The sequence below is a fragment of the Lepus europaeus genome, chromosome 14 (assembly GCF_033115175.1).
Source record: "Lepus europaeus isolate LE1 chromosome 14, mLepTim1.pri, whole genome shotgun sequence".
Lineage (NCBI taxonomy): Eukaryota > Metazoa > Chordata > Mammalia > Lagomorpha > Leporidae > Lepus > Lepus europaeus.
The window spans coordinates 24,250,889-24,277,832 of NC_084840.1; the positions used below are offsets into that span (position 1 = coordinate 24,250,889).

Here is a 26,944-nt window from a genome sequence, read left to right on the forward strand (position 1 = left end):
CCTGGAAATGGATCTTGCCTTGAAACTGTCAAGAAAAGTTCAGACCAATCCAATAGCAAGACAAAGGGTGCCTGGGGTGCCCACTGATGGGAGGAGCTCCCAAGCTCAGCCCCGGAGGCCCCAGGGTTCAGGGGCCCACTCAGAGCGCGCCAGAAAGCAAGAGAGAGGAACTGGGGTTTGTGAGCATTGTGGGTTTGTCTGTTTCCTGTTTCATCAAGGCTGCTGTGTAAAGAGAAAGAGAGTAGCAAGAAGGGAAATGCTAATGGGGCGCAGAGCCGTGGACTGAGAGCCTGCCCTTTACCCAGCTGCTATTCTGCTCCATCTGAGGCCACAGCCAAGATGTCCCCAGAAGCTGGAACGCTTTCCTGAGCGCTTGGGTTGGAGCCTGGAACTCGGAGGTAACTGAGGAGGAGGATGCTTTGGGACCATGGACGCTGGGGTGGTGCAGAAGATGCTCTGTCACCCCAGCCTCCCTGGATGAAGAGGGAGGCCCAGGAGTGGGTGATGTAGGTCAAGGGTGTTGGGGGTTTGAGTAACCAAGAAAGTGTCCTGAGCTGGTTTCCTGAGGCACCAGCCACAGAACAGAGATACAACTCCCATCACCCGTGTGCTCCATCCTCTTAATTGGATGAGTCAAATGCCTGGGAGTTCTCGGGCTACTCACTGATGGGGGCATGAATTAGATGACCTTTCAAGGTGGGAAACACACAGCAGCCTTTCCAGCTGGCACTGAGAGCTCTGGACCAGGAAGGCCAGGCCCATACAGGAAGTCATTCACCATCGCTTTGCACACACAGCCAAGTTGTCACAGCAGCAACTCGTCAAGGCAGTGACAAGGCTACTGTTGGGTGAGGGACAGTGCCCTGGTCCTTTCCTGTGTTAGGGAGAGAGGAAGGCCTCCCCCAGCCAACACTACCTCTTCCCCCAAGCTCCAACTGAGCCCTATTGTGTTGCCAAGGGGTACCCCAGAGATGCCCCCTGACCACTCTTTGAACTTTTTTCTTCTATTGCCTATTTGTGTCAATGAGCCATCCCACAGGGCTTCTTATTTTTAAGCAACTCAGTGTGTCAAACCACCCCGCCAAGAAAGCTTGGTATGGTTCCACTCAGCTGTGCCACACCAAATCCTACTGGGTGTATAAGCCTGGGACCTGGGAATGCCCCCCTTCCTAAGCAGCCACCTCTACTGCAACTCTGCTCTTGGGCCATAAGTCCCAACATCCACCCGTGACGATGCATGGAACAGAGCTGCATTCTCTCAGTGCTCCAGCGGACCGATGTAGATGGCCTAGGTGGAGAGCCCAGAGAGATCTCATCTCTGGCTGCTACCCACAGCCCCCTCCACAGCAGGAGGATAGCAGGATTCTCTGCAGCCAGGGCTCTGCCTCCCTACAAAGCCTGTGTAACTAGGGGCAAACAGGAAGGCAACCTCACATCCCACACTCCATGGTCTGCTGTCGGGCAGCCACTCTTCCCCTCCCTCTCTTCCTGTCCTTTCTGCTTGGCCTAATTGAGATAGCTGTTGTGTCGGGACCACAGAGAAGTCTTTTCTCCTTGTTGCCCAAACCCAGAGGTCAGATGAACCATAGCAGTGAAAATGATTTCAGCCTGGGGCCAGCGCCTCCTCAACCTGGTAAACAATGTACTCCTTCAAAGACAGAGAAGGTTGGGGGAATCAGAGGATGGGATCTGTCATTATCAGTCCTGGGAGTGCTCGTTTAGCCGGGGGCCTTGGTCTCCAGTATCCAACACAGCATGACAAGCATAGTCCTAACAATATTGAATGTGTATTAATAAAAAAAAAGGTAACATTTATTGTGTGCCAAGTGCCAGGGGCCTACTGTGCACTTTGTCATTTAATCTCAGAACCCTACAAGCCCCATTTTATAAACAAGGAGACTTGGACGCAGAAAGATTGGACAGCTGACCCAGAACCACACACAGGTAATGGTAACATGGTCAGGACATAAGTCCACAGTCTGACTCCAGGCCAGGGCTCTCCTCCACTTTCTAGGGCAGAACAAGCCTACATGTGTGGGTTCTGGACCCAGAGTTCCCATGCACAGACCCCCGAGTCTCCTCCATCCAGTCATTTATAAGTTTACATGGCTGGGACTTGAGGCCCTTTTCTGCTCTTAGATGAGGAAAGCAGCAGGTGGTCCAGGGACAATGCCTCCCCACCACCACCACCACTCCCCGCCCCAGGGACTAAGAATGAAAAGTCTGAGGAAAGGATAAAGTCATTCAGAAATGGTACACAGAGGACTGATGTCTTCATATGGCTCCATGGGGTCAGTGCTGCCTGAGGCCAGAGTGCACTGCTCCAGCCCTTAGGAGTAAGGCATCAAGGACTCTCCAGGCTTGCCCACAGTAAGACCCCTTTCAGAGAGTCAGACTGCCCTGCCTGTGACCCAAAGAAATGAATGGTGAATCAGAAAGAGCAAGAATCCTTCAAAGAATTCTAGACTAAGCAAGGATAGGCAGCAGAATCCCAATAAAAGGGCAGGGAGACTGCTACCTGTGCAGTCTGCTTGGCCTGTAAGCAAACCCACATGGCCAGAGCTGGCTAATGCCGGCTGATTGGTGGAGCTAAGATACCACCTCTCTGACCTACCCAGGAACTGAAGTTCCCGGGGTGGGGGTGGGGTGGTAATGAGGTCATGAGCTGGAGAAAGGATTCAGCAGCTGTGAGGGGGAGTCCCTCTTCCTTCATCAGTCCCAGGTCTGACCCCAGTGGTCAGAGGCTCGGCGCAGGATTTCCAAAACTCAGGATCCAGCTCAAGTGCAACCCCACTCAGCAAAGCTACCAGAGCATCCTAGGAGAATAAGCAAATTCACAGCAGGTAGGTGCGGAGAGCAGGAAAGAACAAGAGAGACCAGGAAAGAAGAAGGGATTGGGTTCAGGTGCATTGGAAATGGCAGGGAAGACCACATGCAAGGTGTCAAGTACAGCCTCTACACCAAACCTGGTTCCCGGGGGACTTTGGGTTCCTGATTCTGTTTGTTTACAGGACAGACTCTTTGAGGTGTGATTCATGTGTGTGCTGGTTTGGATGGCACACTCCACGTCTGGACTAAGGAAAGCAGACTTGGAAGCAGAGTTAACCCTCACTGGGAGGTGATTCTAGAAATATGCAACCCTCGGCTTCCCAAGGGAGTGAGCCAGACGCACTGAAGTGGGTTTCGTCCTGGACTGGACGTGTGGCTGGGGCTTGACCAATACTGATTTGATCTGATTTGCACCTGCGAACCAGAACCCAGCCCTGAGAGTGAAATGGGTGCCAATGGACCCATGCCAGGACGACGGAGGACCCACCAGACCAGGAGCACAAGCTGGCTGCTAAGGGCCGAGAAGACAGCAGTGGGTGCTGGTCCCAGGCCTCGTCACTTCCTGAGGAGGATCGGTTTTCCCTCCAGGTCTCAAGTGTCACTTGACTATTTTAGTAACAAAGTAGGCCAAGAGAGCAGTAAAAATGCTGACTCCCCTTCTAGGTTTGGGAGATTAAGGGGAACAGGGTCAACTCAGCTGTTTCCCTGGCAGTCTGCAAAATGAACACACGTGCTGGAGAATGATATCATTCTAATTTTGTCCATTATTTCTCATGCCTTAGAGGAAGCAGTGGTATCCAGAGAGACCCAAGCACTTCACAGAGGGTTGACGCAGGTTAGAGAAAATCAGGAATTCACTTTTCTTAGATTTTATTAGTTTGCCAGAGACTAAGCCCAGGAGTGCAGGCTCTAAGCTGGATACTCTCACGTCCTCAGTGCTCGACACATGTGGATGGGACGCTGTGCTATTTCTGCCCACTAGACCAGGGAGATGGTCATCTTTCTTCCTGTCTTTTGACACCTCCCTCTTGGCATTTGGCAGGGTCCAGGCGGTTATGCAAGGAAGTGGAAGCCAAGAGCAACAGGTGCTCGGGAGGTCATCATGATCAGGCCAGACCCCAGGCCCTCCCCCGGCTTGGCCCGGTGGGCTGAGAGCTACGAGGCCAAGTATGAGCGCCGGCAGGAGACCCGTGAGAGCCGCCGCTGTCGCCCCAACATGACCACTTGCCGCCAGGTGGGAAAGGCAATGAGGACCCAGCAGAGAGAGCAGCTCCAGCGAGCTCGACAACGGCAGTTCTTCCAGAGGAGGAAGCTGGAGGTGGAAGAGAGAGGCCAGGCACGGCCTCCCGGGGCCAAGGAGCAAGGTCCCTCCAGGAGGACACGCCAGGCTGCTACCCTCAACAGGTCCTTGTCTTGTGACAACAGGATCTCCTCCCCTGGACAGCAGGTGGGCCATGTCCAGGGACGCACTGCTCCCAAGGTGGAGGGAGGGTGGGCTCAAGGTCACGAAAAAATGGTTCTATTAAATCTCTTATTCTTTGGTCACATAGGAAAGTCTCCACTCGCCAGCTATTTAATCACACAGGGATTTTTGTTCTAGTGTTTTCCTTTATTTGTTTAGTTTTTTTTTTTGTTTTGTTTTGTTTTTTTTTTTTTTTTGCACTTACCTTCTGGGACAAAAAAAAATTATGAACAATCCCATTGCAATACCTAGTGTCAGTTCAAATTTAGGCAATCTATCGATTCTGCTAAAGCTATTTTACAGCATTCACCCACCCATCATTCATGCAATATTTACTGAATCCTTATATGCCAAGGACAGGCCAACCCTCTTTATGTTCTCTCTCCCAACACACATGTGGACACAGACACACACACCTGGTTCTCTATTCTTCTGCAAGTCTGTTGCATCTGCTCACCCTCGCTTTCCCTTGGCCATTCCAGTTCTACCAAATTCACTTAGTTAAGGCCTCAATCTGGTCCAAGAAGCCTTCCCTGGCCTCTCCAGGCCACTCTTGCTCTCTGTGGGTTGTGGGGTTATAAATCTTCTAAGATTGTGTAACGCTTAGAGAGCTCGTTGGTCTGGCCTGGGAAGCAGCAGTGTTGGCAAACGCCAGGGTATGTGGAGATGACCTGACCTCAGCCAGCAAGCCATCTGTGTCTTCCCACCAATGTTGTGAGCACACTGACAGCACGGATGGGTCTGCTGTATTCCCTGGAAAACCTGGCCCTGTGCCGTACTCCGAGTAGCGGCTCCATCGGGGCTTCTTCACTGGCGGCCCTGCTCTGCATAATGGGAGGGCTGTTCAGAGAAAAGATCCTGCGGCTCAACGGCAAAAGGAAACCAACTCTATACTTCCTAAGGCAGGGCGACTTCTGCATGCGTTTTGTTGGAGGAAAAAAAATCCAGAAAGAAAAGTAGAGCAACTACAATTCATTAAGAACTCCAGAGTTCCACGTCCACCTACAATTCATTAAGAACTCCAGAATTCCACGTCCACCTACCAGTCATGTGAGGTTTTACTGAGACTGAATCTCTGTCCGCGGGATTAGGTACCAAGGGGATGTCACCAACACAGATTTCCTGAGTTAGCAAGAAGATAGAAAGGTCAAACCAACGTGTGGCCACGACCACCACCCCCTCTCCTCAGCTTCCTACTTTACCTTCTCTTTGCACAAAATCTCAGAGATTCTCCAGCTGAGAGGAAGGAAGCTAGCTCTAGAATAAAGCAAGGACCCCGGGGATCCTCTGTCCCAAACTCCCCACTGCACAGGCAGGAGACTGACACCTACAAAAGCAGGATCTAAAACCCAGAGCCCCTCACCCACCTCCACTCAATTCTTTTTCCACCTTGCCACCCTGGGTGTGTAATTGGCTGGGACCAAACAGTATAGGCAAGGATTCTGGAGTGAATTGTTAGAGGCAAATCCAGCTGCCAGGCAGGACCTGGCAAGCAGACACAGCGGAAGCCTTGTGGCCTGGAAGGCTCGAGTGGGTTACTGGAGCTGAACTGCTGTCCTGGGCATTTGCACTGCTGGCCCCAGTCACCAGGGGCTGGGAGGCTTTTACAAGAGAACCTTATTTCTCCCAAGTCTGGGAGGCTGGAAGTCCAGGCTAGCAGCTCTGGCAGAGTCAGTGTGTGAGGAGGACATTCTTCCTGGGGAAGTGATGGCCTTCTTGTCATCGCACCCTCACCGGGCAGAGAGCAGACAGGGAGGCACACTGTCTCGTGTCTCTGCTCATGAAAGGGTGCTGGAACCATCATGAGGGCTCCACTTTGACCTGACCGTTCCCCAGGGCTCCACACAAGCACTCGGGCCACGGCAGATGTGATCTCTGGTTCAGCGCTCTCCAATCATCTGGAGAACCTACTTCCTTGAGGTTCTGGGGAGTGGTTTTCAGCATCTCCTACTTGCTTTCCAGGTGGCAGAGACCAGCTCTAAGAGCCTTCCAGGCCAGCAGCACCCTCCTGCAGACATCCAGAGGGGTCTAGCTGACCAGCCCTCCCCCCTGGCAGGGGGCCTCCCACCACAGGATCCTTCCATCAGGAAGCTGCCCAAACATCACCGTGGTAAGGGCAGTGCTCCTTGGCCTGACCGGATCCACAGGGAATCCACAGTTCCAGCTCACTGGCTGTGGAGAGTCCCTGTCCCTCCTCCTCTCCCTCACACCCTCCCCATGGCATCTGAGTCACCTTATCCTCCTTCTCGCAGGCACTCAGACCAAGGCAGAAGAACCACAGCCGACACTGAAGAATGATGCCAGTCAGCAAACCAAGTGAGTCCCTCTCACAGTCCTGCCCCTAGCACCTTCACAGCCCATCCATCCCTGTCTCCTAAGCTCCCGCTTGAACACCTCTACCCAGCATGTAGAGGGAGCACAGTGACTTTCCAAGCCACTTTAATCAGGAAGAAAGAAGCCCTTGCCCACCCCATGGGCTGTTCAGAAGGGATCCCAGAAAGAATCCACCTGCTGCCTCCTGACTTGCGTAATGTCCACTGACTTTTCTTCTTCTCTTCCCAGTTATGGAGTGGCAGTTCTGGATAAGGTAAGAAAAGTGCCACTTTGAAGGGGTTTCTCTAAGATACAAAATTCTGGAATTCCACGATAAACTCAGTCCAAGATGTAGGGGGACGGGCCTGTGCTGTGGCATAGTGGGTAAAGCCACTGCCTGCGGTGCCAGCATCCCATATGGGTGCCAGTTCAAGTCCCAGCTGCTCCACTTCTGATCTGGCTCTCTGTTGTGGCCTGGGAGAGCTGTGGAAGATGACCCAAGTCCTTGGGCCCCTGCACCCATGTGCAAGTCCCAGAGGAAGCTCCTGGCTTCAAATCTGTGCAGCTCTGGCTGTTGCGGGCAATTGGGGAGTGGGCCAGCAGATGGAAGACCTCTCTCTCTCTCTCTCTCTCTCTCTGCCTCTCCTCTCTCTGTGTAACACTGACTTTCAAATAAGTGAATACATCTTAAAAAAAAAAAAAAGATGAAGGGGGCAGTTCTTACTGGATGGCCTGGGGACTCCAGAGCCTACAGCCCCAAGGCAGAAGAGGTTTGCTCTACCCAAGCCAACCCAGCTGTGGTTCCACACCCCAGGGTTTCAGGGAACCAAGAGTCATCTGAATACCTTTTTCTTTCTCTGTAGGAAATCATCCAGCTTTCCGAGTACCTCAAAGTAAGTGGCCTCTCCTTACCGCTCCTCCACCACCTGCCCGCTCCTCCTCCGGGGTAAAATTCTTATCTTTGTCTTTCTGCCCTCTCCTGCGCAGGAAGCCCTACAGAGGGAGCTGGTCCTAAAACAGAAAATGATGATTCTCCAAGACCTACTGAACACGCTGATTCGGGCCTCTGACAGCTCATGGAAGGTAAGAGAATAAAGTCTTTGTTTCAACAAAGCTCATGGGCATCTAGGTGTGCCCATCTCATCTTTCTTCCCACACCATCCCAGCAACAGAAGGGATTTTTCTCACTGCTGAAGAGAGACCTGGGAAGAGGCAGGCACTATGGGGTGGTGGTGCTCAGACTTAGAGGTCAAACAGGCCACAGGAAGTAGAAGGGTCATCATCCAAGAGTCCCACCATTATACACCCAGGGAAGACCCAGAACCAAAGATGGAAAGAATAATCCCATTTTTTCAATTTATTGGAAGGAAGGAAGGAAGGAAGGAAGGAAGGAAGGAAGGAAAATTCCAGCATAGTTTATATTACTGAAAGTTGTAAATGTCAATTGTTTTTCTTTGGGATTCACACCAAAATTCATTGCAGTTAGCCCACACCCAGTACTCAGAAAACAGACATGAATGCTGGATTGAGATGGGAGTTTAGAAATGATCACGTCGAAATCTTCTCATTGTGCCATGATGGAGCTGTGTCTTAGCTCACATGACCTGCCCCACACCACATCGTCAGTGGAAGAATTGGAACTAAAATTCAGGACTCTGATTTTAGTCCTTTCATTCTATGAATATTCACAGAGCATATTCCCTGTCCTGAGCAACAGGCTAGCAGTGGAAATAATGTGATTATTTAAACAGAGTCCCTGCTTTTAGAGAACGTGTGGTTTGCTAAGGGAGACAGATGCTTACATGGTCAAAGGTAAGAGAAATAGAAGAAATGTTTTTGGGATATAGTAGACTACAAGAAGCAGTGCATGACTCTGGGGGATTTATGGCTACATAGGCATTAGCTAAGCAAATGTGAAAGTAGAAACAACATTCTAGACAGGACCTAGGTTTCAGGCAAATATCTAGAGGCAGGACAATGTATAATGCAATGGTTCTCCAACTAGAGAGTGTGAGACAGACAAAGATTTTCCATCTGCTGGTTCATGCCCCAAATGGCCAGGGCTGCACCAGGTAAGCGCCAGGTGCCAGGAACTCCATCCTCGTCTCCCACTTGGATGGCAGGGACCTAAGCACTTGGGCCATCATCTGCTGCCTTCCCAGTAACATTAGTAGAGAACGGGATGGGAAACAGAGCAGCCGGAACTCAAATAAATACTCCAATATGTAATGGTGCACATTACAACAGAAGCTTAATCCACCGCATCACAACACCTGCCCCTCTCCAAGTTTTTTTTTTTTTTAATCTCATAACTACTTTAAATACTTTTAAAAAATATTTAAAACCCCAAAGGACTTTTCAGATTTGTCACAGTAGAATTTACCATGTTAGGGGGCAGGCACTGTGGTTCAGCAGGATGCAATTCTGCCATCCCATATGGCGCTAGTTTGAATCCTGGCGGCTCCACTTCTGATCCAGCTCCCTGCAAATGCGCCTCAGAAAGCAGCAGAAAATGGCCCCAGTGCTTGGGCCCCTGCCTTCCAAATGGGAGACGTGGATGAAGCCCCTGGTTCCTGGCTTCAGCCTGGCCCAGCCCTGGCTATTGCGGCCATTTGGCGAATGAATCAGTGGGTAGAATACTGATATCTCTCTCTGTCTGTCTCTTCCTCTCTTCGTAACTGCCTTTCAAAAAAATAAACTTTAACAACAGTAAAAAAAAAAAAAAAAATTACCATGTTAGAAATTAAAGCAGAAATGTAGAAATATCTATTCATTTTAAAATAACAATCATAAACCATTTCAAACTAACCTAAATTATATATTTTTATGAAAAATAACCATATTTTCAAAACCAAAATAAAATAGTGAAAGGAGTGGCGCTACTTTCTACTTTTGCAAACCTTATTGTCTGGCTGAATGAAAGTCAAAGTCTAGTATGTTTGCTTCTAAACTCATTCTGTGGTAATACATTCTTTTGACTAAAGTTTGTGCAGAAAATTCAGAAAGGGGGGACCTTGCAGATCCCCTGGAAGGGGCTTTGGGATTCCCAGGGGTCCTCAGACCTCACAGTAGAAGCTCTATGTTTAAGAAGTTACAAGCAGTTTGAAACCACTGAAGCATGGAGTATCAGGTGCCGTGAGACAGAGCACACCCTCTCCCAGGCCTCCCTGATCATCTCTCCCTACTGTGAAGATGGATCAGGCTTACCAAGAAAAATAGAACAAGAGGATGCAAAACAAAACAAGAAGTTTGCAGTGATGTAACAAAGATATTCTAAGCACAGCTGCCCCTCCTCATGCCAGCCATTGAACTTGGATTTGGGAGTGTATACTCAGGGCTCTTGATTAGAAGTCATTTTCATTTGCAGAGTGGGAGGATGGGGAAGACAGCTGTGTACGCCAGGTGCTTTCCGGTGCTAAACTAAATTGAGATCATCTCACTCGTTTATTCGACTGACATCTGGTAAGCTCCAATTCTGTGCTGAGGATCGTGGCACAGAAACAAAAAGAAGTAGAGTTCTCGCTCTTAAGGGGCTCACAGTCCAGCCAGAAAGACACACACACAGAGAGAAAAGATACTGTACTAAGGAAATAAAATCAATACTTAACAAAACCAAAAATAAACTTTAAAACTTAAAAAAGAGAAAGATGCAATATACAACCCTCAGACAGTATCATAAGGCTAAAACAGTGAAGTATCCAAAGTAACACAGCAAAAAGAGAATTACTCTGTCCCAGGTGGAACAGGGGAGGGTCCACAGGAAAGAGATCACTTTAGCTGGGTGTTGCAGGATGAGTTCACAGGCACAGAAGTAGATGTTCACTAGCACACAAGTGGGAGTGATGATAGAGGAAAAAAAAATGGGAGAGCAGAAAGGAGAAGCCTCAGTAAAGGAACTGGAATGATTACAGGCCCAGGTGCAGCAAAGCATTAGGTTTTGCAGAGCGTGGCTGAAATGAAGGGAACAGTTGCTCTGTGGAATTATGAGACTTGAACTTTTTCTGTTGAGCAGGCTGTCTCAAACTTAAATGATGTAGGGGCCTCCTTTTAAAGAAAAACAATATCAGAATTTGGTGAGAATGCATGCCACTCCCGGTCTGAGAAACACTGCTACAAGCAACAAGCATGGAACTATGTCTTATTCTGGGTTCAAGGCCCCCCCATCTAGGGGGCTCACAGTCCAGCCAGAAAGACACACACACACAGAGAAAAGATAGTGTACTAAGAAAATAAAATCATGGCCGGCGCCGTGGCTCAACAGGCTAATTCTCCGCCTTGCGGCGCCGGCACACCAGGTTCTAGTCCCGGTCGGGGCGCCGGATTCTGTCCCGGTTGCCCCTCTTCCAGGCCAGCTCTCTGCTGTGGCCAGGGAGTGCAGTGGAGGATGGCCCCAGTCCTTGGGCCCTGCACCCCATGGGAGACCAGGAGAAGCACCTGGCTCCTGCCATCGGATCAGTGCGGTGCGCCGGCCGCAGAGCGCCAGCCACGGCGGCCATTGGAGGGTGAACCAACGGCAAAGGAAGACCTTTCTCTCTGTCTCTCTCTCACTATCCACTCTGCCTGTTAAAAAAAAAAAAAAAAAAAGAAAGAAAATCAATACTTAACAAATATAAAATATTTGTTATATTTGTTATAATATATAGAAATTCAGTAGAATTGAAAGTGATGATCAGATCTCCATCCTAAAATGTTCTCCTATAAGGAGAACCCTGGCGTTACATGAGGGCGACAGAGATTCTTGTATACTGCAGGTCCACCCGAGCGTGAATCACAGCAGGCTCAGAGGCAATGGGGCAGGCATATTAAGAGATGTTTCTGGAGGGGCAGTTTCACCCCATGCTCCAGCCCAGGAGAAGTTCCACCGGCTGGGGTTTTCTCCCTCCCTTCTTCTGCCCCTCCCAATCCTCACCCTTCTCTTCTTCCTCCTCTCCATCTACCCCCCTCCCAGCTTCCTGTTTTTAAAATACTCAGACTTTTCAGTTGAGAGCTCTTGCTTCCCCCAACAGGACAATTCAACTCTCTGTCCCTCCCGTAAAAGCCTGAGCTTCAAAGAAAGGCCAGCCCTGTCTGTGGTATTTGGGGAAAATAATTAGAAGAACGTGGCCAGAGCGAGGACTCTGACGTTCAGCCCAGTTCAGACTTCGCTTTTTCCACTTGGCCTCCTTGATTTCAATCTCCAGCTTCACACGCAGAAAAGCTCACAGCAAACTCTGTTAGAACCCGAGGCTCAGCACCCTCTGAGGCCTCCACCGCTGGGCCTTTGGGACGCAGTGGGACCTGGGGCACCGCTGGACTCCTGAACGGGGTCCAGTCGTGAGCAGAGACAGCCCAGGCACTGGAGAAAGCGAGTCCCCACTATGGGGCAATACGGAAATTGGAGCAGGGCACCCTTGGGTTTTAAGATCCGCGCAGTGGAATTGAGATCTCGAGATGACAGCACAGCAGAGGATTGGCTAGAGCCGGAACAGAGATGAGCTGGGGGCCGGTGCTTCTGCGGTGAGGCGGTGGTGTTGCTGGGGAACAGGTCAGAGGCAGGGGAAAACCAAGCAGAACAGGAGCCGACGCCCTCAGACCGGCACCAGGTGTGTACAGCTTCTGCCTTCTCCCTTTTTCCCCAGGGTTACTGAGCCCTCTGAGCTCTGGGCATGCAGGGTGTGACCGACTGCCTTAGGAGGTCAGCCGCAGGCCTGTGAGGAGTGCTGCTTCCCACAAACTGTAACACTGGGCTTCAGTGTGGGGAGAAGTGGGGCCCTGACCAGGAAAACGCATGCCCCATTTGCAACAACTTGGCTGCAACCCTCCTGCCTGCCTTGGGGAGTCTGGGAAGGCAGAGCTGTGGACATGAGATTTTGTCCAAGCCTCAGACTTGGGTGGCCCTTCATCCCCCACTGAAGGGGCGATCATGAATTGCCTCATATTACAACATGAGTGGAAAAGTAATTTGAGGTTAGGCTAAAATACAAAAACAGAACAGGCAAAATCCTGGATGAAAGCCATACTATGAAACAGGGACAGAGGAGCTGCCCAAAAGGGTAGGAGACTGAGGAAATTTTAATATTGTGTTGGGCCTGGTTTTTTCCCAAACTGTAACAAGATAAACCTTAAACTCAGTGGGTCTGATTGCATTCTGCATAGTGAGTGTCTAAGCAAAGGAAAATGCGTGGAGTCAGATCTGAACCCGGGAGGTGGGTGTGGAGCTAGCTGACTTCAGGGCCTGTGGATTGACAATGAACAGTCACTCAGGGGAATGCAGCCGTTTTACCAGTTCCTCTAAGACACGAACAGTGCGAGTCTTTGTCCATCTCTTTTATCTGTCCCAAAGCCCTGTGGTTACTGTAGATGCCAAATCCCTGACTTTCAGTTCTCCCTTACACGAGACATTAGGAAAAACATTAATAGCAGGAGGCACTTTAAAAAATTATTTCTGGCAAAGCTTTTTGCTTTTGCAAGGCCCAGCTGAGTAACACAGGAAGCAGAAAGGGTGGGGGCGCCCCCTGGCTCCCATGGTTAAAAGAATCAGCCAAACAAGATCAAAACAGGAGGAGCTGTGATACCACTTCCTGCCTCCCCCAGGCCTCCTGAAACTCAGGGAGGGAGACAGACCTCAAAACAGAGTCCCCTCCTCAGAGGAGACCGTTACAGACCGGAAATGTTATGAGGGTCTGGTAGGAAACGTCCAGGCCATCTGACCCAGAGGGGCCTCAGTGTCTAAGGCCAGAAAAGGAAGAAAAGTGGAATGTCTAGACCCCACAAGTGTCCCACAGGGCCTGGTTGGAAAAAAAAAAAAAAAAAAAAGGATAGGAAAAAAAATGTTTGCTGCTAAAGGAATCCATGGCCCTTTCTCTGGGAAATTTGCTTTCACCACTGGCATTGACCACACCCCCATCTACACACCTTGAATAAAACTCAAGGCTAGAAGCCCTTCCTGGGACAAAGAGACAAGTCTACAGGAGGAGAGAACAGCATAGCACCAGGGAAGTTGTTAGACACTCAGCTGAAATATGGAAAATGGAGAAATAGAGAATGGCCCTTCCTGCCAGCCTCTGAACTCTCATCCTTGGGATTAGCATCCTTCCAGGAATGTCCCAACTCCGTCAGACTGACCTGACCTAAGAGTAAACAGAATGTGACTTCCCGGGGAGCCCCCTGCACTCACCCTGCTTCAATCTTTATCCCTTCATTTTTTGCTTTCTTAAATAATTTCTCATTTTGAGAGGGGTGTGTGTGTGTAGAGGCAGTGTGTATGTGTGTAGAGTGGTATATGTATGTAGAGAGGGGTGTATGTGTGTGTGTGGAAGGGAATGTATGTATATGTAGAGGGGAGGGTGTTAGTATAGTCGCCCTCCATATCTAAAGGTTCCATATCCTCAGATTCAACTAAACTTGGATCAAAACTGTTTGGAAAAAAAATTCCAGAAATCTTTTCTTGTCATTATTAGCTAACAGTGATTTATATAGCTTTTACATTGTGTTAGGTAACATAAGTAACCTACAGATGACTTAAAGCAGATGAGGGTATTGTGTGGGTTATTGCAAATACTATGTCATTTTATATAAGGGACTTCAGCATCCACAGCTTCAGGGATGGGGTCAGGAGTGGTCCTGGCACCAATCCCCCACGGATACTAAGGGACCACTGTGTTCTCAGGCTGCTGTCACAAAGGACCACAGACGGTGGCTCCAACAAGAGATTTATTGTTTTGCAGTTCTGGAGACTACAAGTCTGGGATCAAGGTGTCGACAGGGTTGGCTTCCCCTGGGGTCTCTCCTTGGCTTGCTGATGGCCATCTTCCCTGGGTCTTCACGGGCCCTCCCTTGGTAATCCTAGTGTCTGGATCTCCTCTCTTTATAGAAATAGCAGTCTTATTGGATTGGGGTGCATTCTGATGATGTCAGATGAACTTAATTACCTCTTAAAAGATACTATCTCTAAATGGGGTCACGTTCTGAGGTTCTGGGGAGAGTCAGATCTTCAACATATAAATCTGTGGGGGGACACAATTCCACCCATTTCAGGAGGTAATGAGGGAATGCACATGACCCTGAGAGGAGAGGCTGCCTTCACCCTCCTAGCCTGTTGTTCAGAGCAGGGGGAGAGTACCTCTGCTCCAACAAGAGCTATCTGGGGGTTTAAAACATCATCTGTGGAAAAAAAAATAATTTGTGGGCCATACAAACTTATCAACTAAAAATTAGCCTGCTATAGATTTATTGACTTTCTAGTCCTGCCTGGCATAGCCAGACCAAATGACTTTGTGGGCCTTATATGGCCTGCAGGCCAGTTGTCCCCAACCCTTGCTTTCAAGGTAAGGGTCTGTGTGCAGGATGGAGAGGAGGTGAGGAGTGCACATGGGAGGGAGATACCGAGACAAAAAAACGACAGCTTAGAAGCTTCCCTTCCAATGGACCCCTGCTATGGTGCCCTGAGTCATTTGATAGAGAACATCAAGGGAAAGGGAGAAATTGGGGGCTAGTCTGACTCTTCCTTGTCCTAGACCAGAGAAAAGAAAGAGCTTCTTCCCGAACATTCTTTATTATCTTCGCTCCTCCCTACACCTCAGAGAGTTTAGTTCCACACCATTTGAGCACCACCTGTATGCTGGGCAGTTGGCTAGGACTACAGAATTAATCTCTGCAGACTGTATTTTAGCCCAACCTCAGTAACTCATCCCATTTGCTCCAGGGACAGCTGAATGAAGACAAATTGAAGGGCAAATTGAGATCCTTAGAAAACCAGCTCTACACCTGTACCCAGGTAAGCAATCTGGAGGAACTGAAAACTAAATGAGAAGTTGGATGCTCAATCCTACTTCCTAGAAATGCCAGCAGATCGACATTAACACACCTGCTCCTACTCACCCAGATCTGGTTTGACCATTTCACTTTGGTCCCCGATTTGTTCTATTTCCATCCCATTCTCCTCCCCCAGCACTATACACTCGTCATCTCCAAGGGAATCTGAGAATACCTGAAACTGGGGAAAGACCCTTGATAAAGATTCACACTACACAGCTAGACCATCTCAGGTCCCAGTCTTTGAAAAGATGAGTAGGATATCGTACAATGAAGTCTTGCAAAATGATTTTCACTCTATGGGCAACTTTTTTTAGTAGCAACCTCCAGAAGGAAGTGAAAGATTGTGACTCTTGGTTTTTCTGTGACATTGTTATCCAGCTTCAGTAATCTCTTGATTGGCCTAATCTTGGATTACAAAAGACAGGAAGAAGTTGGCTTTCACACTTGAGAAGTGGTGGCTTCCTGACAGCTGGGAAGATGTCAAATGAGAGAACAGAGTGGAATAGGCAGACTCCTCCCATTTGGGGTTACAGAGATATTGCAGTCTCGGCTGCATAGTGGGGGTCTCACGGGAGAATCGTTTATGTGGTCTATGTGCTTCCTGGCCCACAAGATTTATTTTTCCAATATGATCTGTTTTCTCAGGCTCTTGTGAACTAAATAATGCCAACCAAGCTCATAAGAGACATACATACAATCTCAAATGCCAGTCATTCATTTTCAATGAGGGATAGATAATAAGGCTTCCCAGTGACCACCACTGGTTAAGTCCAATAACTAGGACATTCCCCATATGGCATCAACCAGTAACTTCTAGATCTGGCTTTTAATGAAAATTCCCGAAACATAAGATGCACTCACATTTAAATACAAATTTTCAGCCGATTCCAAAGCTATATGGAAATGATGTCACATTGACCCCAAAATTTTCATTATCCAGATGATGGTTCACCCAGTGGGTGATCCAGAACTGATAGTAACAGCTGCCTGCCTTGCCCAAAATTGCAGAGCATGAAGATGAAAGGCTCGGGGAGGGCACGATGCCATGACGCCATGTGAATTTGCAGAGCTGCTCGTGTGTCTCCTTCTTGATCAATGTGTTTCTGTTGAACTGCTTCAAATCTGCAGAAATATTCCCCTTGGGGAATGAAGAAGGTGCTACTGGAGATGGAAGACCAGAAGAACAGCTATGAACAGAAGGCCAAGGAGTCCCTGCAGAAAGTGCTGGAGGAGAAAATGAGTGCGGAGCGGCAGCTGCAGAGCACGCAGGTGGGATGTCGCACAGCCCTCGGGTCTGGGGAGCAGGGATGGCTCTGGGGAGCGAGGCAGCCAGCAGAACTCCCTGGAGCTCTTTCCTCTGATGTCCCTCAGCGGTCCCTGGCCCTGGCAGAGCAGAAGTGTGAAGAGTGGAGGAGCCAATACGAGGCCCTGAAGGAAGACTGGAGGACCCTAGGGGCCCAGCACAGAGAGCTAGAGAGCCAACTCCATGTGCTTCAGTCCAAACTGCAGGTGCCAGGTGGGGTGGGGTGGGGTGGGAAGGAAAGTTGATGGTGACAGAAACTGGGGGCCCCAAAGCAGCTGGGAGCATCTGGCTTTCAGTTCCTCACACACTGCCTACTTTGACCCTGCCTCATTGCTTAAGCACTGAGATCCAATTTTGAGTTTTGCAAGAAGGCCTGCACTGTTCATGCAAAGTGTTCACAGGAATGATACCATCCATATGCAAATGCCTGGGCTGAAACATTCACCAGCCAACTAATGTCCCCAACTCACTCTCTAAACACCATCCCAGAAAGCATTGAGGCCAGAATTGTCTACTATTGACACAGACCAAATGCTACAAATTCAGTTTTAGGCACTAACTTGAACAGGAGGCCCTTGACATTCTCAGGGGATCCATCATTTCTAATGTTATCTTGGAAAAATTAACTGCTCTCCTAACCCTGAGTTCCCTACCTTTAAAATGAGCTTAGCAATAACAACACCCATATCCCAGGAATGTGGTGGGGATTAAATGAGCTAATGCACGTGGAGCATTTGGCATGATGCCTGGCTCATATAAGCACCCAATAAATATTAGCTATGATTTGTATAGAATTTACTTGCTTGGTTGTGAATTTTGAGGATTCGCCCACAAAGCTGATCTTTATAGTATATTTACCTAAGCAGGGATCAGAATAGCCCACATGATAAGAGCTGAGCTTTGTCTCCCCAAAGGAGTGAACCTAGCTGGTCACTCCCATCACATCCACATCTCAGCCTCTATTGTTCTCTTCCCATCATCGCCTAAAGGGCATCTCTCATTAAGCAAAAGTTTGTTTTAATTCTTTGTGAAAAATGGCTGAGTAAAAAAAAAAATTATAGTGTTAGAATAAGAAATGAAGAGAAAGTGAAAACATCTAGAAAAGTGATGACTTAGTATTCTTTAATTTAGGGATTAACTAAGGTGTCAGGAAGAGTCCTTTGTGAATATAAACAGTCTAATCTGTTGTTACAAAAGTGAATAGAGCAGAGCAAAGGGAAGATTCAAAAGAAAAAATAAAACCCTCCTATTTTTCCATTTCCCTAACAGTCCTCTGTTCTCTGATTTTCCATACTCTTCCGCGGGACCTGCCCCAACCTCCACCCAGCACTGACCTGCTTCTGTGCTGGCCCCTCCTCCTTGCAGGGAGCAGACAGCAGGGACTCACAAATGAACCAGGCCCTGCGACTTCTGGAGAATGAGCACCAGGAACTGCAGGCCAAGATTGAACACCTGCAGGGGGACAGAGACCAGTGCAGCTTGGACACCCAGGACCTGCAGGGTACTTTGTCCTCGGAGGCGTGGGCAGCACGGGAATCATGGCTGAGCAAGCTCAGAGGAAGGAAGCTGGGTTGGAGAGAAGGCTTTAGCCTTTCCTTTGCTCTCTTGGCTTCAGGATTCCATTTCACCTTCAGGGCAAGGCAGGGCTGTTTCAATCATCCAAGACTGAACATTAATTTTGCTGCACTGGCAGATCTTGTTCTATGAGCTCTCTTTTCCAGCCCATCCCTCTAGGTCAGCCCACAGCTGCTCCCACGTTAGTCATATGTGTCAAAGCCACATTCCTAATGTGAAAGGGAAAGGTCAGTTAAAACCCAAGGCACAGTGAAGGTCTCCCACCCACAGCCTCTGTGCCAGCTGAGAGGAAAGACCAGCTAGTGTATAAACACAACCCAACAGAGTTGATGCAGACAAAATCTGATGTGCTTGGAAACTGGTCTACCTCTTCAGAACCAGCACAAGTAGGAGATGGAGTGACTTCCACTTGACATATAGCCAAAGCCGCAGACAAGACAGTGCCATGACTAATTTCCATCCTCACGTGTTGAGCTCCATAAGTCAGGTTCTTCTGTTTTGGTTTGCATTATTTCATTTTCAGATCAACTAAGGAAGTCAGAGGAGGAGAAACTTGCCCTGATGACCAGAGTCCAGCAGTTGCAGAGTAAGTTTCCCTCCCAATTCTGACAGGAGCACGGGTGGCCTATTAGCATCCAGAGAAGGGAGTAGGGGAGTGGTCTTTGGCATATCCTCTACCTCTGTGCCTTGGCAGACCCTCTGCTTGACAAGACGTCACTGGCACAGCTCTTCACAAGTTACACACAGCCTCTGTTCTCTTCATTTCCTACTTTCCATCTTCCATGCCAAGGACAACTACTTGCATTCTATCAGAATAGCAGATTTTAAGAAGTACTGGGCTTTTTTTTTTTTTTTACATATTCTAACTCATTATGTACATAAATATGTCACACAGACCTTTGCTATGAGTTATGGTTTCAGAAAAATAAGCTCACACCACACCACACCACACATGCCTCATACTACTTCACCCTAAATATTGGGCCCAGAGAGGAAAAACCACTTTTCAGAATGGTCAGAAGAAAAGCCAGAGAACCTGACTCAATGTCTGCCCATCACCTTGACCTCTGGTACCCAGACAGAAAAGCTTCATTAAAATAGCAGTACTCCAAAAGAAAAAAAAAAAGGGGAGGGGGGGACAGTAGACAGGGTAGGAAGTCACTTCCCAGCCACGCCTCTACTTACAATACAGATTTATTGTGCCTCTCCTAAGTGGCAATCACCACAAACATACTGAGGATACAGTAAGGAACAAACTGACAGTGTCTTCCTTCGTGAAGTTTACATTCTAAGTAAGCTCTGCAGAACAGTCCAGGTAGAAGGGGCACAGGGATGGAATATTTGTACAAAGTACCTCCCACAGTTCGGGAGGCTAGAAGTCCAGAATCAGAGTGCTAGTGGGTTAGTTCTTTCTGAGGGCTTTGCGGCAAGGGCCTAGCCCAGGCCTCTTTCCTCGGCTTTGTTGATGGCTGTCTTCCCCCTAAGCATACCTGGATCCGCATTTCCCTTTGCTATCAGGATACCAGTCCTCCCGGCTAAGGGCCTGCCTTGATAACCTCTTTCTAACTTGATTAACCCTACTAAGGCTCTTTGTCCAAATTAGTTCACATTCTGGGGCACTGGGGGATTTAGGACTTCGGCATATAGATTCTGGGGGACAAAATTCAATCCATAGCAGGGGAGCACATCTTTGATAATTACAGCTCTATCTAAGCAAAGGTCTGGAAAGAGACTTTGCAGTAAACACACTAGAACAGCCAAGTTCCTTGTGTTTTCTAACAGGTCTGCTTCAGAGTCCATCTTCACAGCTTCAGGAACAGGACAAACCCTTAACAATGAAAGGTCAGCAAATTTACCACCACAAATCCTAAGATATTGCTCCTTCCCTGCCTGCCTAGAGGCAGGGGCGTGGACCACGTGACCTCTCGGAGCCCCAACCAGTTCTGGGAGTCTATGAAGCAAGGGATGTAGGACTCTTAAGCTCTGATCACTGGTTCTGAGGATGCTTTAACCAGTGCAGGTGGTTGTATATAACCACGGAGAAGTACACAAAACATGAAAAAAAAAGCATTTCTACTCTCTCTGAAAACATGTCTTGTGTTGAACATTTCAATAAATTGGTTTTGAACTCAGGGTTTCATGTAATTTTTACACACTTGACTTTCTTTTATTTTTTCAAAGATTTATTTATTTGTTTGAGAGACAGAGAGAGGGGTGTCCATCCACTGACTCACTCCCCAAACGGTTGGATGGACTCTGAATCACACTCAACTCTCCACCCCAGAACATGCAGCAAGCCTTCCTGTAACCCTGCGAAGTCTGCTGTCACAGCTGCCTGAAAATGCACCTCGTATACAGAGAGGGCAACAGCTCCCCACTCAACCACTACACATGGCCCTTGGTTTTCTCCTCACCACCACTGGGTATAATGCAGCAGATAAGGGCAGAAGTCAGTCAGCTCACATGGTATAGATAAGAAAATACCTGAAATGATTTAATATGCAGCATACCGTATGTGAATATATAGTTATATAATTTTAAGGTTAAAATATTCAGTCTAAAAACTTAAAAGTTTGATTCTTATTTAAGCTTTTGGGACAATACTGCATATAGCATAATGTTTAATGTTGACAAGATTATCTCTTGAAGTGGATTAAGATGTAATTTTGAAATAATATACTAAAGCATTTCTGACAATCTTAGAAGACAACAAGCAATATAAAACACTGAACAAGTATTTCTTTATACAGAAATGGAATGTGGAAAATTTAGAACACATAGGTTATTTAACTTGATTTCAGCCTTTTTGTGACTTTTTTATGAATGTGCAAATAATTCTTTGTACTATTAAGTGAGGTATATAATATGCATGGTTCCTCATATTTAGTTTTAAAATCTAAAAAATGTCAATGTAGAATTACATGCATAGATGTTAAGTTCACTTGGAGGCCAGAAAACTTCAAATAAAATAAAAGATCATTAAGAGAATGTAAGGTTTATAAAACACAAAATATGCATTGAAGATCTCTACCAATAAATATTTTAAAAAGAAAGAAAGAAAATAAAGGTGTATGGTCAGATTATGGACACAGCTAAGACTAAATCCAGAACTTCTGACCCTTAATCCAGTGTTCTTTTGCCAAGACTCACTGCAAGGTGGCTGAAAACCCATCTTGCACCACGGTAAGATAAATTCTAGGATACGACTGCCATTTTCACAACTTTGGAAGGCAGAAGGGCTAACACGGAGGCATCCAGCAAACCTACATCACAAACTAGAAAGGCTGCGATGTGCAACCCAAGAAATTCAGTGAATAAGCATTCACTAAGGGTATCTGGCATCAGACAAGACTGGAGAGAAAAGAAAAGAAGCCAACCTCAAGCAGCTCAAAGTACAGCTCTATCAGGCTGAGCAGGGACCCAGTGAGAGTTCTTTGAGTCAAAAAAAATAAAAATAAAAATAAATCCCATTACGTTCAGTCTAGCCCAGGACAAGTCCCATGTGGTTTTCTGCCCCTCCCCTACCAGGGGTTCTAACTCCACAGCAGGGCCTTCCTCACAGGTGTGAGCCTATCACGGAGAATCTGGCTGCTTTTTTAGATCAGGCATTGCCTGTGTGGAGTCCAAAGCCTGCCCACAACGAGGTGGAGCCTGAGGGTGCAGGGAAGGAGAAGGACTGGGATCTCAGAGACCAGCTGCAAAAGAAGACTTTGCAGCTCCAAGCCAAGGAAAAGGAGGTGAGACATGACCTCAGGTAGGGACTCACCCACAGAGAGGCAGGGAAAAGTGCGGTGTGGCAGCCAGCAAGCAGGGATTTCACAGTTTAATGTGTGACTGTGTGCCTGCAGATATTCGTGTGCCTGTGCAAGCATAAAATGTCTCTGCTTCTGCATTGTCTTGTCACTCTTTTCCCTTCCTTATTTATAGCAATGCCTATTTGAAGTTTGATTAACTAATTACTTCTACAAAGTCAACCTACACCCAAACACATTTCATAAGCATATAAATTTCTCAAACTGCCCCACACCCAGTATCTTAATGCTTTATATAGCATTTTTTAAGTAGCAAAACTGTTCCTTTGAACATACACAAACACGCACACATACACACACATAACACCAGAAGCATCCATGTGCAACTAGCTCCTGGGAAAGAGATTTCTACAAAGATCATTTCTAGGCCTTTGATGCTAAAAGAACCTCACACTTTGATGTTCCCCAACTATAAAACACTTGCACATAAGACCACATACATGTATAAAATTTAATATTATAATATGCATTATAATCAGTCACTTCAATGCACACACTCCAAACTAGGTGAGACAACTGGAAGACAAACTGAAATCTCTGAGAACGGCTGGGAAGACAGGATGTGATAAAAATTCCAAATGAATAAAGGGTTAACTCACTCTGAGAAGCCTCCCCTGGCTGAGTACTGTCCTAGACACAAGGAATGGTGATGACCTTGGTGATATTTTCTCCCCAGTGCAGAGAACTCCGCTCAGAGTTAGACGACCTCAGTGACGAGTACCTCTCCTGCCTGCACAAGCTGCAGCACTGCAGAGAAGAGCTGAACTTGAGCCAGCAGCCACCTCCGAGAGTAAGACGGTCTCTCCTCCTGTACAGCCCTGGCTGGTGGTGGGACAATTCCTGCTTTAGTCACAACTTGCTGATGAAATTGATCAGCCTGTGCCAACATCTGGTCAGCCTGTCTCACTCCACTTGGTTCACGCAAACATGGAAAGAAAACACTGGCTCATGCATCTAGGCCCCATTTTCCTGCAACTCTTGAGGCCAGAGACAAAAGACTTACTTTGTCCACCTCCTGAAGTATGAAAGGACCTTTCAGTCTATTGTGAGAACCGTGGCAAGGACAGGAGGAGTACAGTACTGAGGCATATGAACACAAACAATCTAGTTTGGCTGCATAATTTCTATCCTTGATTATTCATATCAACATTTAAGTATCTGATATGTACTACATATAATTTCCTGGGTGAGGCACCACTGGGAAAGTGGATTGAACCCCAGGGAGGTGAGACAGTGAAGTAAAAAATGTTTCTTTGCTACCAACCCAAGGCATTCTATGGGGCTGGAACGGAAAGAAGGAAGATTATTTTGGCCTCTGTCTTCTCCAACTCACTCACGGCTGCTTTCTCCTGTCTCCCCCTCCCTCTGCATAGAGACAATGCGGCCGATGGCTCCAGATGCTGATGGTGATGATTGCTATAGCACTGGCGGTGTTCTTGGCCAATAAAGACAATCTGATGATCTGAGTAACTTGTGACAGCTGCCTTTGGTGAAAATCACAACTCAATGAAAGACTCAGGTTTGGGTATTTTAACGCTTGAGTTTTTCCTCCAACTGAATTGGAATTTCAGACTTTGTTATTTTTTTTTTAATGTGATGTAAATAAACTGAACCAAATCAAACTGACCCTTGGAACTATGGGTTTATTCCTGAATGGCATGTCACATCAGAAGTATGACACTTAAGCACCTGGACTACTTGCTCCGTAAGTTAACTGCAGCTATATAAACATGCATACAATCTCAATCTTTTTTCCTTCCTGGAATACACTACCCACATAGAACAGGTCTGTTGACAACACTACCATACAAGGGCATACTGCTTGTCGTCCACTATCCTTTGTATCATCCCCTTCCTTCCAGCGCTTACCCAGTGGAAAATGAAGTCATATCCACTAAGAGGACTTCCTAGTGTAGAAATGGCAAACGTGGCCAATCCATTACATGTTTTTCTCTAGTGTTCTCAAAACCCTTGGAATTCGTACTTGAGATGACTTTTAACTTTTATCTGCCATCTCCAACCTACAGGTGAGTATTTACTGAGTACCTTCTATTTGAGAGGATAAAGTCAGAGGGCCACAGCTGGCAATGTGATTATTTCAGAGGAGACGCTGAGGTCAGCAAAGTCATTCTGAGTCCTGAACTGGGTTCTGAGGTCCTTCTCCCAGGTGTTCAGAACGTCCCTCACAGCTTGGAACAAGTTCTCTGGTACACTAAAGGAGTAGAGTAGCACTGGAGGTTGATCTAACAGCCATGAGATGCGGGCAGTGAACACCCGAAGCGGGGTCAGGCCTAAGCAGTTGTCATCTGCCTGGTTCAGGCGAAAGGTATAGGGAACAGGATAGCCTAGAAGGACGCCAAATACAGTGCAGAGATTCCAGTCTGAGGCCGGGAGCCTGCTGTGGGAGACTTCCAGGGACAGGGGCAGCCCCTGCAAATGGGTGAGGATCTCAGCCATGATGGCTTTCAAGTCCTGAAGCCGGTCCGGGGAGCAGATGGAAGGATGAGGCTGGGAGCTGGACACATCCACAAAGGGTACGGTCCCAGCCAACACCTGCTCCAAGTGCTGACACGCATGCGCAGGACTGACAATCAGGCTGTCTTCTCCGATCTCCAGAATGTGAAGTCCCAGGGTCAGGAAGCCCAGCGCCTGCAGCTCCCCCAGGTAACGCCGGAGCGCTGCCGCCTCTGCACGGCTGTAATCATAGAGCAGAGCTGGCTTCAGCCCCCGGGCCACAGCCAGCACTTCTCCGGCCAGGTGAAGGCAGACGGATCGGGAGAGACCCCTTTTCTTTGCCGTGCCCAGCGTCCGCTGAGCAGCTGCCACAAGCAGCTGGGGGCTCCGCGTTGCCATCAGCACGCACAGCCTCCTGAGCTAGCGCGGTTCCCGTGCCTGGGTGGCGTCTCTTGGCTGCAGGCACGTGGGGAAGGAGGGCCTAGAAACAAAGTGGCGTTGTGGACTTGTTAACACCAGCTGGTGACACACCGGAGAGCCTACCAACGTCTCGCCACTCGGGGCATTTTCCAAAGGTTGTATTGTCCCTCCCCCTGCCTCTGCCCAGACAAGACGGGGCCGCCAACGCCACCTGACCGCTCTGGTTGATGTAGTCTCCCTTAGTCCCGAATCTGTGTCTTTCTGGCCCAAGGCAAAATGTGCAGCTGTCTGGCTTCTAGGATAAATTCTGCCTGTTGCAAGTTGTGTTCTCGGATGCACAGCTTAAGGAGCTCAGGGCACAGAGGAGGCAGGGCAGTCTTTGGTGAGATGCAGACCACTTCACAGAGGCTGCCCTTCTGGGACGTAACTCCAGGTTCCAAATATATTCTCTCCACCGCCAACTCCCCCTTCTCTTCCTACCAAGCAGAACCGCCGTCATCACAGCAGTGTGCTCCATCGGACATACACTAAAATGTGGACTAACAGCCATGTCATCCTGCGATGTAAAAACAAACGAGATCCGCTAGAACTGCAGGAGGGCGACATTTTAGCTTTTCCGGGCCTCTCCTCCCCTTCTAGCAGATATGCAAGGACCCTCGGGAGATGGGCTTCCTCCAATCCCACACACCTCACAGCAATTTACAAAACAGCTCTCCCTCACGTACTCTGTTCTTCCACTTCCGCTGCAGGTCCGCGCCTCCAAGAACTCCTTCCGGTTTCTTGCCTGCTTCCGGGATGGCAGGTACTCCTCCGGTGTCCGGGCCGCAAAACTACAAATCTCGCAGGCGCACAGAGGACGTTTGCGTCCCACACCGCTCTAAACCGGCGGAGCTAGCCCACTGCGCATGCGCACCCATTCGGGCCCCGCCCCCTCCGTTCTCCCGTGACTTCATCCAGTCCGCTCGCAGCCTCGCGCTAGAACCACCGGCCACAAAGACCGCCTCGCGACGTGCGGAAACCACGGGCTGCCCGCGGCCCGCCCCTTCCGGCGCGACAGAAGCTGACCCCGCCCGTCTACATAGGGGCGGAAGTGGATGAGACTGTGTACCTGACATTGCTTCCCGGCATTCTCTCCCTGTGGCTTATGAAGTCTGGTGGCCCATTTGGCCCAGAAGCTAGATGCACAAGCCCACGGCAGTTAATAAACATCCTCTGCTTTGGGAAAATGCGCTTTTCTTTCCAGACAAAACATTATCTCAAGCGACATCACCTGTATAGGCTGCTGCAAAGTTTTTTTTTTTCCCCCTCCATAAATCCTGAATTTGATAGGCTGAGCTGCAAGAAAAAATTTCTTCGCAGGGTGCATAGGCCTGAGTAGTCACCGTGAACAGACACGTTCAAGGCCTGCTTCTAGGTGCTGGAAAGTACAGCGATGTGCAAATTAGGGGGAAAAACCCACCTTCTGGGGTTCAAGTTCTAGGAGTCCAGTTTGCTGATTCAAGTGAAAAATGAGAGGGGGAGATGCAGAGACTTTTCAATCTATTACAGTGTTGTGTCACTTAGGGGTTAATGCCTTTATAACGCTGAGATTGGACTCAGACTACAAAGAGAAGCGTCAGTGTCTGAGGAAATGGCCCAAGTGTATTTCTACTGGGGCATGGAAGCAGCATAGAGACGAATGAACGCTGGGTTCCTACACTGAAGGTTTCGCCCCTAGCCCTACCGGCTGATACCTTCAGACTGAAAGATGATGTGGAGTAGGTGTGGGCGCTGTGGCATAGTAGGTTAAGCCTCTGCCTGCTGGCCTGCATCCCACATACACGCCGGCTGGTGTTCTGGTTGCTCCACTTCTGATCCAGCTCTCTGCCAATGGCACGGGAAAGCAGCAAAGGACGACCCAAGTGCTTTGGGCCCCTGTACCCACCCCGGAGAAACTCATGGCTTCAGATAGGCCCAGATCTGGCCATTGCAGCCATTTGG

At 48.3% G+C, this 26,944-nt stretch overlaps 2 protein-coding genes across 5 annotated transcripts; one reads left to right on the forward strand and one right to left on the reverse strand.

Annotated features, from left to right (window-relative positions):
* The first annotated feature begins 339 nt into the window (after positions 1 to 339).
* Positions 340 to 23,556, forward strand: TRAF3IP3 (TRAF3 interacting protein 3). The gene is made up of 16 exons (XM_062210283.1): positions 340 to 398; positions 3,872 to 4,276; positions 6,254 to 6,401; positions 6,544 to 6,607; positions 6,854 to 6,878; positions 7,468 to 7,497; positions 7,592 to 7,687; positions 15,288 to 15,359; positions 16,529 to 16,669; positions 16,772 to 16,909; positions 18,069 to 18,204; positions 18,802 to 18,864; positions 20,061 to 20,120; positions 21,879 to 22,015; positions 22,767 to 22,880; positions 23,464 to 23,556. The coding sequence occupies exons 2-16, from the start codon at positions 3,932 to 3,934 to the stop codon at positions 23,554 to 23,556; spliced, it is 1,662 nt and encodes a 553-aa protein (XP_062066267.1). The 5' UTR covers positions 340 to 398; positions 3,872 to 3,931.
* On the reverse strand, positions 21,076 to 25,970 carry C14H1orf74 (chromosome 14 C1orf74 homolog). 4 transcript variants are annotated; one of them, XM_062210281.1, is made up of 2 exons: positions 25,690 to 25,970; positions 21,076 to 25,025 (listed from the first exon to the last, which is right to left on the reverse strand). In XM_062210281.1, the coding sequence occupies exon 2, from the start codon at positions 24,941 to 24,943 to the stop codon at positions 24,158 to 24,160; it is 786 nt and encodes a 261-aa protein (XP_062066265.1). In that variant the 5' UTR covers positions 24,944 to 25,025; positions 25,690 to 25,970; the 3' UTR covers positions 21,076 to 24,157. The 4 variants fall into 4 exon arrangements, with proteins under 4 accessions (XP_062066265.1, XP_062066262.1, XP_062066264.1 ...); XM_062210278.1 differs by having other exon boundaries at positions 21,076 to 25,520; XM_062210280.1 differs by having other exon boundaries at positions 25,653 to 25,970.
* Between the last annotated feature and the right edge of the window lie 974 nt (positions 25,971 to 26,944).

Excerpts from the sequence above, each read along its gene's own strand:
- TRAF3IP3 (XM_062210283.1), top strand. The coding sequence starts at position 3,932 with ATGATCAGGCCAGACCCCAGGCCCTCCCCCGGCTTGGCCCGGTGGGCT. Across the intron at positions 16,670-16,771 it reads GGCAGCTGCAGAGCACGCAG|CGGTCCCTGGCCCTGGCAGA; the intron begins GTGGGATGTCGC and ends GATGTCCCTCAG. Across the intron at positions 22,016-22,766 it reads TCCAAGCCAAGGAAAAGGAG|TGCAGAGAACTCCGCTCAGA; the intron begins GTGAGACATGAC and ends TTTTCTCCCCAG.
- C14H1orf74 (XM_062210281.1), bottom strand. The coding sequence starts at position 24,943 with ATGGCAACGCGGAGCCCCCAGCTGCTTGTGGCAGCTGCTCAGCGGACG.